The following is an 11,836-nucleotide window of genomic DNA, read 5'->3' as shown; positions in this document are numbered from 1 at the left end:
GTCTCTCTCGTGCAGTCTCTCTCGTGCAGTCTCTCTCGTGCAGTCTCTCTCGTGCAGTCTCTCTCGTGCAGTCTCTCTCGTGCAGTCTCTCTCGTGCAGTCTCTCTCGTGCAGTCTCTCTCTTCTGTAGTCTCTCTCTTCTGTAGTCTCTCTCTCGTGCAGTCTCTCTTGCTCTCTCGTGCAGTCTCTCCCCTCCTCTACAATTAGTAGCTGGGCTTGCAGTATGATGACTCACTGTCTGGCAGGATGGTGGGGGGATGTTTTGTCTGCACTGAAGACCTCTGGGGAGAGCGATGGGAGGGGGAGGGAGACTTCACTTCAAGTCTCATATAAACAGTGCAGGAGAAAGCAGCAGGTCTGCTTCTCCCACCCCCACCCGTCACTCCACTGAGCTGCTGCTGCAGAACCTCTTCCTCCCCCTTGTGCCGCCAAATCCTCCATACCGTGACCCCGTCTGCGTCTGCCATGGATCAAAAGGGTTAGAGTTAACCGCCTCCAGTCCAGAGGGTTCACGAGAGCCGGGCATGTGAACACACTCGGTCCTCCGTCATCTGTACAATGTGATGGCGTATTACTGGCCATTTCTCTCCCCTAAAGAGGACCTGTCCCTCTTATACAGAACCTGCCCACTGATGGAGGAGACGTCTGATGGCTTGTCCATCTCATAAGGATCGGTGAAGTCTCATAATTACGTTCTCTTCATAGATGGACGTCACCACGTTCCTTCGGTTGACCGACCTTTGCATGCCTGTGAAGTCCTGATAAGATAATCAGATGATTGCGTATGTGTTTCCTGTCCTCTGATACGATCCGTCGCGTGTATCTTTTTTAACGTCCCATTTTTTGGCAGATAAATTGTTACGGTTCATGGAATATCTCATGAAAGGTCCTTCACGCATCCATCAAACCCCTTCTCATGTCTCTGGTCATTGGCAGCCATTTACTGAGACCTGGCGGCATGGTGCCGCTCTTGTCTAGGAGATGCCGTTGGGTCCGTGGTGCTGTTGGCTGTCCCCACTGGGAACAGAAAGCTATGAGAGATCCAAAATTGTACGGTTGTCACCATGAACAGGTGAAAGCAAATCTCCCAATGGGGACACATCTCTGGTCATTGTCCCCACTTGGAACACAAAGCTATGACAAATCCAAAATTTTATGGTTGCCTCCATGAACAGGTGAAGGCAGATTTTCCAATGGGGACACATCTCTGGTCATTGTCCCCGCTGGGAACAGAAAGGTATGAGGAATCCAAAATTGTATGGTTGTCACCAGGAACAGGTGAGGGCAAATTTTCCAATGGGAACATGTTTCTGGTCATTGTCCCCCGCTGGGAACAGAAAGCTATGAGAAACCCCAAATTGTATGGTTGGCACCATGAACAGTTGAGGGCAAATTTCCCAATGGGAACACATCTCTGGTAATTGTCCCCACTGGGACCAGAAAGCTATAAGAAATCCAAAATTGTATGGTGGTCACCATGAACAGTTGAGGGCAAATCTTCCAACGGGGACCCCTGTTCTGGTGGCAACTGTCTTAAGTGGTTTGCAGAAATGTTCTTCTTCCCTGCTGGTCTTCAGGACAAGAAGTGAAGGAACATTTCCCAATGGGGACAGCAAAAAAACCTTCAAGGGTTCGAACCCTCCCCTACTCTATCTAAAACTTAAATTGGGTTTATTGCATTGGCAATTTCATTTCTGGGGGCGCAAGAACCCTTGCTACACCGCTAGGACTGATCATGAAACCACAAGGAGGAATGCCCATTCTATAGGCGCACCGGAGTGTTCTCTGCATGTAGAAGAGGTCTACATCGGCCACCTAACCGCCTTTCTTTTTTCCCTTTAGGTTGCCGGTAGAAAGGGTTTCCCTCACGTAATTTATGCCCGCTTGTGGCGTTGGCCAGACTTGCACAAGAATGAACTAAAACACGTCAAGTTTTGCCAGTACGCCTTTGACCTGAAGTATGACAGCGTGTGTGTGAATCCATACCACTATGAGCGGGTGGTTTCTCCTGGCATTGGTGAGTGTTGGGCCGTGCTTGTAAGAGAACTGTAGGGAACTGTGAAGGGTTGACTAAAATGTGTTCTCTTTTTATCGCAGGTCTGAGTATCCCGAGTGCAGGTGAGTTTGCTCTCCTATAGTCCCATCTTTGTCCTTTTTGTCTTCCACTCTTGCCTGAGTTTTCGGTTACTTGTCTTGTAGCCACACCGTGTCGGTCTGTAAAAGAGGAGTTTTCCCATGACTGTGACATGGATGTTCCTTCGTGCCTCTCGACACCTCAAGAGCTCCAGCCGCCTATCAAACGCCCTTCCTTACCTCAAATGGCACCTTCGGATGGCTACAGACCATCTCTACCGCCTCTAACGCTCCCCAAAAGCCCTCAGACGAATGTTGGCATGTACGCCAACATGCCCATGTCACCATCTGGTAAGACCCTCTCCATCATCATCATGAATGTCAACGTTCTACATGCCACATATCCAGGAGGACACAGGGACGTTGTAAAATCATTTTATATATTACTAGTGAGAACTTCTAGGGTTGGGTGAAGGGTCTAGGCACCCCATATTTAGGAGGACATGAAGGGATATCACTTTATACATCATTGGTGAGACCTTATCTTGGGTTAATTGAAGGTTCTAGACACCAGGTACCCAGGACAACACATGGCTGTAGTGATATAATGTTATATATTCCTGGTGGGACCTATTCTAGGGTTAAGTTAAGGCTCTGTGCACCAAATATCTAAAGGGATAGAACTTTATACAGCACTAGAGGGACTTCATCTAAGATTTGGTGAAGGACCTATGCATCAGGGATTCATGTGGACACAGGGAAATGGTGCTATCCCTTCGTACACCACTGGTTGGTCTACATTTACAGGATAGGCTTCTCAAACCTATCCTCATGTCTCACCAACAGTGCAGTGTTTGGATTTCCCCCCAGTAACAGGGCTGTGTCATTGATTGATAGAATGAGGTAGCTAGTTTCCTGGTCCTTTTGGTGAAGTCCCCAAAATATGCACCAGTAAGGTCTGAGAATCCTTTTGAAACTCTCTGACTTAGAATATAGTGGTCAGATCATATACCAGATCTCCATGATCCTATTGACCTCATTTAGTAGATCGTTGACCACATCTCCTGTTGAGTACTGTGACTTGTCTGTGTTTTCCACCAGCTCCATAATGTCTTCTTCTCGTGCAGTACCTCCTGGTTGCCCTCTGCCTCCTCTCACACACGGTGAAGGCCTGATGACGATAGCTCCTCCCCAGCAAATGGTGTCCACCTCTCCTCCTTCCACCCCGACTCAGAACCCCCAGAGTAATGGTTACCCGTCACCACCCAAGCAGCCCTACCACAGTAAGTACAACTGGTGGAAGAGTGTGGACTTGAGGCCTACCTTGCTTTCGGCTTGTTCTCATGAACCGCCTGTTTCCGTTGTGCAGCTTCCTGGACAGGAAACAGTACGGCGTCGTATACACCCAATCCAACGCAACCTAACGGGAGAGGAAGCCAACAGGCACCGCTTCACCATCCCAACCAGTACTGTAAGTCCTTTGCCATCACCATTGACTTTTGGTGCAACCAACTTCCAGGTCCTCTGCTTACATAATTGAGGTGTGTGGTTTAAAATCGCATCTCTTGGGGTTCCAGACTTTTGGAAGAAATCTCTAGTCCTTGAACAGTTCTAAACAAGTCCTTTTGGGTTTTACTCTAAATGTTATTGGAAGGCACATGCCTAGCAGACCTAATATGGTGTGGGGGTGGCCAGGACTATAATGAATTGTTACTGTCACAGAGAGAATAGGAGGTTGGCCATCCAAATCTGACCTTTGGGTTCCCACTAGGGATGCACCGATACCAGTATTTTGGTACCGAGTATGAGTACGGATAATTTTTTTCCGGTACTCGCCGATACCAATTACCGAGTAATGGCCGGCCGGCCAATCAGGAAGCCAGGCGCCCTGTAATGACACGACACCTTGCTTTCTGATTGGCCAGGAGGCCGGCTCCATGCTCCCTCGTCATGAGATGACGAGGGAGCATGAAGCCAGCTTCCCGGCCTATCAGAATGCCGGGCGCTGCGTCATTACACAAGTGACGAGAGAACATGTAGCCGCTTCCCGGCCAATCAGGAAACTGGGCAGCGTGTAATGACGCGCTGCCCGGCTTCCTGATACAGGAAGTACTCATGCTAGGCATCGGAGCATTTGGGCGAGTACGTGGCCAAATACTCGGTATCGGCACCGATATTGATACTAGTATCGGTATCGGTGCATTCCTAGTTACAACCCCAGTGGAACACTTGAGGTCTCCTTTTAAGGACAACCAAACTCTTCTAACATGCAACAATATGTCAAGTTTGCGTCTAACTGTCCTTTCCTTTCAGGGCCCATCCATCAGAGTTCTCCCCAGTACCAGCACCCTGTTTCCAATCACCCAGGTAAGCGTCTGTTGGGTTGGAGACATCGTAGAATCCCCAATTTCTTTGTTACCAATCACTGTAACGTGCCGGCTCCTGACAGGTCCGGAGTTCTGGTGTTCCGTCGCTTACTTCGAAATGGACGTTCAGGTCGGAGAAATTTTTAAAGTGCCAGCGAACTGCCCCGTGGTGACGGTGGACGGATACGTAGACCCGTCCGGAGGGGACCGATTCTGCCTGGGGCAACTGTCCAACGTGCACCGTACTGACACCAGCGAGCGGGCCAGGTGAGACTCGGGAGCACCAAATGTAACCGTCGTATAACGAAACAAAACAATTTTGGACACAATTCTCTTTTTGTGTTCCAGGCTTCACATCGGAAAGGGCGTTCAGCTGGAGTGCCGGGGGGAGGGCGACGTCTGGATGCGCTGTCTCAGCGACCACGCCGTTTTCGTGCAGAGTTACTACCTGGATAGGGAGGCGGGCCGAGCCCCGGGGGACGCCGTGCACAAAATTTACCCCGGAGCCTATATCAAGGTGACCATTCCTTCTTCTTTTTTTTCTGTTGTTCGAAATCCATTTTGAAAATCTCTGCATCTGTAATCAGGAAACCTCTCTTTGTTTTCCTCAGGTGTTCGACTTGCGGCAATGTCACCGCCAGATGCAGCAGCAAGCGGCAACGGCGCAGGCGGCGGCAGCAGCTCAGGCTGCGGCTGTGGCTGGGGCCATCCCTGGTCCTGGGTCTGTGGGTGGAATCGCACCAGCCGTCAGTATGTATTGAGTACTGTAGTTAGCTATTTAGGTTAGTTAGACATTAGACCGGGGGTAGGCCAACCCCAAGCCCTTCAGCTGTGGTGAAACTACAAATTCCATGCATCTGCCTCTGTCTGTGGCAGTTAGAGATTCACAATGCCTAATGGGATTTGTAGTTGCACCACAGCTGCTTTCATTGGGTTGTTGCATAACGATGACTGGAACAGTCAGGAACTACTGGGTGGTTGTGTGTATTCAAGTTCTGGACTTATTTAGTTGGGTGTGGTGATTACTATCTGAGTACCACATGTGACCCAATTCCTCATTGTTCTGACATATTCTCTTTTGTAGGTCTGTCAGCAGCAGCCGGGATTGGCGTGGATGACCTCCGCCGTCTCTGCATCCTGCGCCTCAGCTTCGTCAAAGGATGGGGACCGGATTACCCGCGGCAGAGCATCAAGCAGACCCCGTGCTGGATAGAAGTTCACCTGCATCGAGCCCTGCAGCTCCTTGACGAAGTTCTCCATACGTTGCCAATGGCCGACCCCAATTCGGTCAACTAGTGAAGGCCGGTAAAGCATGGACAGTATTGTACGAGCCTTTCATCTCTACCCCATGATGTTTTTCTGGGTTCTCTGGAGTCAAGAACTTAACATAACCAACTACGTGATTGGCAAAGTGCTATCAGACGTCCGCTATCCTATATAGTGATGCACTGGTGGTCCCTTCTCAAAAAGATTTTGGAGGTCCACTTCAAGTCACGGATACCCTATGGCCAAAAGTTTGTAGACACCTGCCCATCGCACTTATGTGATCTTGTTGGACATCACATTCCAAAACTATAATCGTTAATATGGAGTTGGCCCCTTTTTAGCTATAACATCCTCCACCCTTCTGGGAAGGCTTTCTGGAAAGTTCCTCCACAGCAAACTGGTCAAAGGTCTTCATAGGGTTAAAGTCACAGGTCTGTGAAGGCCACTCCAGTTCCTCCACACCAAACTAGTCAAAGGTCTTCAGTAGGGTTGAGGTCAATGATATGTGAAGGCCACTCCAGTTCCTCCACACCAAACTAGTCAAAGGTCTTCAGTAGGGTTGAGGTCAATGATATGTGAAGGCCACTCCAGTTCCTCCACACCAAACTGGTCAAAGGTCTTCAGTAGGGTTGAGGTCAATGATATGTGAAGGCCACTCCAGTTCCTCCACACCAAACTGGTCAAGCCATGTCTCCATGGAGCTGGCTTTGTACACAGGGGCACAGTCATGCTGGAACAGAAAAGGACCTTCACCAAACTGTTACCACAAGGTTGGAAGAGGACAATTGTCTACAATGTCTTTGTATGGTGGAGTATTAACAGGAACCTTCACTGGAGACACCTGAACTCCATCCCTGTGAGGTTGGTTCACATACATTTAACCATATAGCGTGTTCCCCGAGAACATTTACCTCCAGAAGGAACCCAAAAAAATCCCAGACCGCTTCCACAAATAGACTTTCTCTATGCCATTAAAAGACAGATTGGGCTACCTCAGTTGCAGACCCCCCGACTTTCCACGCCGCCGAAAGACTTTTAAAGCTGCCTAAAAAGAGGCAAAAATGGTTTTAGGGGGTTGGGGGCTGCGATGAAACTGGTACCAAAAGCCGTTACCAAATATTGCAACCGAGGGACGACTGCGGAGGGCGGACATTTTATTTTATATAAAGAAGTTTCCTCCACATACGAACGGACTTCTAAATAAAATATTTATGTATTATTGCTTATAAAGGCAATGTCTTATCTGATCTTTATTGAGGGCAAATGACTGTGCAGAATATTGGGCTAAGCCAGGCCGGTACTGCCCAAAATATATGAATAGGATTTTACCTCCACTTCCTGTCAGTGTGCCAACTGTAAGACAGAACAGGAAGTGATGGGTTATCACTCCAAGGGGGACACACATGGCACTTAAAACCTGTGGTGCTTCCTCGGGTCTGCTCCTTTTTTTAAAGGCCCTTGTCAACGCTGACCTCCGGCCTCCCCTTCAGTCTTATATCTGACCTCTGCCCTTCCCTTCAGTCTTGCACAGTTGTACCGACTCCTCTCCCGGACTAAATGGCTTCCTCTGATTTCACTGCACGCCGTGAGCTTCTCACAATTTGCATTAGAAGCTGCAGCAAGTCAGATAGAGCCCGCCTCATTTCCTGGCTGGAGGATGTCCAACATTATCTAGCCGGTTCGTCCCCAGCCCCGCCCCTTTCATTCATTGGCTTTCAGTTTTGTCAATCATGGAGACTGAGCATCACGTGGGCATTACCTGGGGCGATCTGCATGCAAATACAGCCTGTCTAGGAACGCCCACTCCTCCAGACACACCCATTTAGGCATTTTGATATTTGCATAACTCCTCCCAAAGTCCAGCCCACTGCTTGAGTCAGGACTGATTGCTCTTTAAAAAAAAAAGTACTGAGGCAGGGTGCTGTGATGGTTCCAGGAAGCTATGTGCAGCACCCTGCTGGCCCTTCCCCTCCAGCCATGATCTGCCTGCATTCCAAAGAGACCCAATGATGATGTCACTGAGTCTAAGGTATTTAATTGAAAGGGGTGTAATTTAGAAATGACAGTATGTGGATGAAGGGCGAGGGATGAAAATATATTAAACCTTGGCTTTACCTTATCAGTATAACCTCTAAAGAGAACCCGTCTAGCCTCATATAGCAATCTTAGATGGCAGGGTAAGGTCTTGCTGGCTAACCTTGCTATGCATTTGTCCTTGTTTTGCATTGTGCATCGCATTTATACCTTGTTGCTCGTATTCTGATCCTCGGCATATGTCATACACAACCATAGAGAACAAATACTAACTGGGATCTGGCTCAATGCATGTGCCCAGGATGGAGGGAGGTTTGCCCGCATTTCCTGTCCAGGCGACCCCTGTCACGCCGCAACCCCCCCTCCACTAGGGTGTCCCTGGGACAGAACCTCTCCAATGGACCCTACAAATCACCTCTTTCCATACTGTCCTGGACTGTTTTGGCTGAAGTACTTTAAAACAGGTTCCAGTGGAGAAATGTTTCACTGATAAGTATGGAAATATCAATGTTGAACTCCTAAAATCCTCAGAGGTTCTCCATATTGGATTCCTGCGTCTCTCCATTCCCCTTCTGTATGCTGACAGTGTCTTTCCTCCACCTAGTGGTGGGTTGGAGAATGACAGCCTGGAAGTCATGCGCCAACCTTGGGGCCATACAAGTCTATAGGAATAAAAAACAATTTGAAGGAGGTCAGAAAGAGGTCCAATGCAGGTCAGAAGGATGTCCAATGCAGGTCAGAAAAAGGTCCAATGCAGGTCAGAAGGATGTCCAATGCAGGTCAGAAGGATGTCCAATGCAGGTCAGAAAAAGGTCCAATGCAGGTCAGAAGGATGTCCAATGCAGGTCAGAAAGAGGTCCAATGCAGGTCAGAAAGAGGTCCAATGCAGGTCAGAAGGATGTCCAATGCAGGTCAGAAAGAGGTCCAATGCAGGTCAGAAGGATGTCCAATGCAGGTCAGAAAGAGGTCCAATGCAGGTCAGAAGGATGTCCAATGCAGGTCAGAAGGATGTCCAATGCAGGTCAGAAGGATGTCCAATGCAGGTCAGAAGGATGTCCAATGCAGGTCAGAAGGATGTCCAATGCAGGTCAGAAGGATGTCCAATGCAGGTCAGAAGGATGTCCAATGCAGGTCAGAAAGAGGTCCAATGCAGGTCAGAAGGATGTCCAATGCAGGTCAGAAGGATGTCCAATGCAGGTCAGAAGGATGTCCAATGCAGGTCAGAAAGAGGTCCAATGCAGGTCAGAAAGAGGTCCAATGCAGGTCAGAAGGAGGTCCAATGTGCCTCTCAATGAATTCTGAATGATCTCCGAAACATGCCATTAACGCAAGGCCCAAAGATTGCCAAAATGATTGTTATATGAGACCTACAGATCCAGCCGAGAGAGGAACTTCAATGGAATAAAACATATTCTTGTTCTAATAACACTCCTCTAACTGTTCCTAAATCCAGCACTTTTTCAGCCCCTTTGCAAACAGCAGGTCCACTTTTTTCACAGCTCCCAATATACAGGTGAAACTCGAATAATTAGAATATCGTGTAAAAGTTCATTTTAAAAGAAGTTGGATGTTTCCAAAGTGCTGTATCAAAGCACATCAATAGAAAGTTATGTGGAAGGGAAAAGTGTGGAAGAAAAAGGTGCACAAGCCGCAGGGATGACGCAGCCTGGAGAGGATTGTCAGGAAAAGTGTTGGGGACTTTCACAAGGAGTGGACTGAGGCTGGAGTCAGTGCATCAAGAGCCACCACACACAGACGGATCCTGGACATGGACTTCAAATGTCGTATTCCTCTTGTAAAGCCACTCCTGAACAACAAACAACGTCAGAAGCGTCTTACCTGGGCTAAAGAAAAACAGGCCTGGTCAGTTGCTCAGTGGTCCAAAGTCCTCTTTTCTGATACGAGCAAATTTTGGATCTTTTCACCTTTAAAGTTGCATTAGTGAAATAAATGAACTTTTGCACGATATTCTAATTATTTGACTTTCACCTGTAAATGGTTTTCTAAATAAACCATTTGCCCTCACCAAAAAAAACTTTGGCCCGACCTCCGACTCTTCCTTACATCCCAGAACCGTCAAGGATTACGACAAGTTTTTTGGGGGGCAAACTAATTATAAAGCTATTTGGATTGTGGGCACTGGCAAAGAAGTGGACCTTCGGCTTGCCGCCACTGAAAATCCGATTCAGAATTGGAGGCAGTACACGTGGTGCAATCCCAGTTTGGTTGGCCGTAGCTCCTGCACCATAACCGACACAAACCCTGGTCACAGGCGATCTGTGAACCGTCTCCAGACATCTATACACTGCTGGAATGGACAAAAATAAGCATCAGATGGAAGGGTTTTATCTCCACCAATTCTTTGACATGAAAGGCCAAGGATGGATTCCACAGGGGACAATAGTGTTTGGGGGGTTGGTCATATGGTTGCGGTAAGATGGCCTCCTGGTGACTGCAGATAGGTCAACTCGCCCCATACTCAGTACGTGAAACTTGAGTCTTTTTGACCTCCTCCTCTGTCTGGGTAAGGAACGACGACTCACACAAAATAAAAAGGCAACCGGACTTGCTGTATTTTTCTTGAAGACGTTTCGCTCGTCATCCAACCAGCTTTCTCAATTCTGAATTGAGAAGGTTGGTCAGATGACCAGCAAAACGTCTTCAAGAAAAATACAGCAAGTACGGTTGCCTTGATTTATGTTTTCCAGATATACCATGACCTGGATGACTGAGAACCTCCACAGACTTAGCGCAGAGCTGTTGTCTGCGCTTTATTATTATTATACAGGATGTATATAGCGCCAACAGTGTGCGCAGCGCTTTACAATATAGGGAAGACAATTACAATACAAAGCTTTACCTCAATGTGATGTGTATGCACGTTCCTGTTCATTTTAAATGACAGGCCTGGAAGAATGACCTCCGTCCCAATGATGATGGGTCCCTGGTCATGGCCCCGGATCACAGCGTCAATACTGAGCTACTGTGCATGCTCAACAAAGGGATTCATTAAGCTAATCTGAAGCCTTGAGTGAGTGTTCCTATATAATGAGAGGCGGGGTGTGGGCAGCCCCCTTCAGTAAGTGGGCGGGGTCTGGGTGGAACCGCTCGATCACTGAATGGGCCTGAGGCAGACTGCGGGACCTTCTGACCGGAAATTCCAGTATCGGGAAAGGTATTTGAGCATTTGAGCGATCTTTTGCTCAAATGCTCAGATTTCGCCCCTCACGACCTTTGCCACCTTTCGCCCCTCACGACAGGCTATTTCTAGCCATCATTTGATAACCCCTCTCTACCTTCAGCTATGCAAGTTGTACCCCTAAAGGGGATCGTCCTTCGCAGTGGCCGCTCGCTAAGGTCTTCGTAGATCCTGCTACCACTAAGTTCGGACCCCCACAATCCGCCTCTTCTCAGGAGATCAGTTGGCTTGCGGTGGCTCAACTATCTTCCTTTAGTAGATCACTCCACTCGTCCGGTTTGCTAGGTAGGCCTCTATAGGATTTTGAGCGTCGCTGTACTCGGCAGGAACCTCCATGTCACACTTTATCCTTGTCAGGAAGCCAGGCTTGGCCCTTATGCTCAGAATTATGCACTGGCACCTGCGAATGCGCGTGTGCATAGGTTTGCTCACAAAACTGTGCACCGCCGGCTGCGCACGTTGGCATGCACATCTCACGAACGTGCGCGCTGACGTGCGCATGCGCGTGTTGAAGATTTTCCTGCTAAATGGGTTATTTAAGGCTGTGACACTCCAACCTCCAGTGCTGGCTGGTCTTCAGCTGTTTTCTGTTCCTGTAACCCGAATCCGGCATCCTGACTCTGATCTCCTGGTGTTTGAGCCGGCTTGGCTATCTATTCTGCTGCTCTTCTGGATCCCCTCGACCTCGGCTTGTTTTCTGACTACGCTCCTGTCTGCTGCTCTGTACCTCGCTGCCCGCAAGTTGCTGATCCTGCCTGTCCCTGACTATGCCTTGTCTACTGTCCTGGTACCTCGCTGCTCGACTGTTACAGATCCAGCTTGCCTTGGACTTCGCTGCTACCGGCACTCGTGCCCCTCCTGTCCTAGTGCACCTGTTCCACCTCCAGGGGTTCTTGGAC

General features: G+C 48.6%; 1 protein-coding gene across 1 annotated transcript in view; it reads left to right on the top strand.

The window, feature by feature from the left end:
• LOC108803625 (mothers against decapentaplegic homolog 4-like) overlaps positions 1-5,816 on the top strand; it is an 11,097-nt gene extending 5,281 nt beyond the window's left edge. The window contains exons 2-11 of the mRNA XM_018575452.1: positions 1,842-2,016; positions 2,097-2,117; positions 2,199-2,423; positions 3,200-3,355; positions 3,442-3,543; positions 4,386-4,439; positions 4,522-4,705; positions 4,787-4,955; positions 5,050-5,188; positions 5,523-5,816. Coding sequence (XP_018430954.1) covers positions 1,842-2,016; positions 2,097-2,117; positions 2,199-2,423; positions 3,200-3,355; positions 3,442-3,543; positions 4,386-4,439; positions 4,522-4,705; positions 4,787-4,955; positions 5,050-5,188; positions 5,523-5,734 — 1,437 coding nt within the window. The 3' untranslated portion in view covers positions 5,735-5,816. The remainder of the gene's footprint in view (positions 1-1,841; positions 2,017-2,096; positions 2,118-2,198; positions 2,424-3,199; positions 3,356-3,441; positions 3,544-4,385; positions 4,440-4,521; positions 4,706-4,786; positions 4,956-5,049; positions 5,189-5,522) is intronic.
• The last annotated feature ends 6,020 nt before the right edge of the window (positions 5,817-11,836 follow it).

This window comes from Nanorana parkeri, unplaced genomic scaffold (genome assembly GCF_000935625.1).
Source record: "Nanorana parkeri isolate BGI_ZX_2015 unplaced genomic scaffold, ASM93562v1 scaffold3951, whole genome shotgun sequence".
NCBI lineage: Eukaryota > Metazoa > Chordata > Amphibia > Anura > Dicroglossidae > Nanorana > Nanorana parkeri.
The sequence above is the reverse complement of the archived record's forward strand: the minus strand, read 5'-3'. Positions and strand labels throughout refer to the sequence as shown.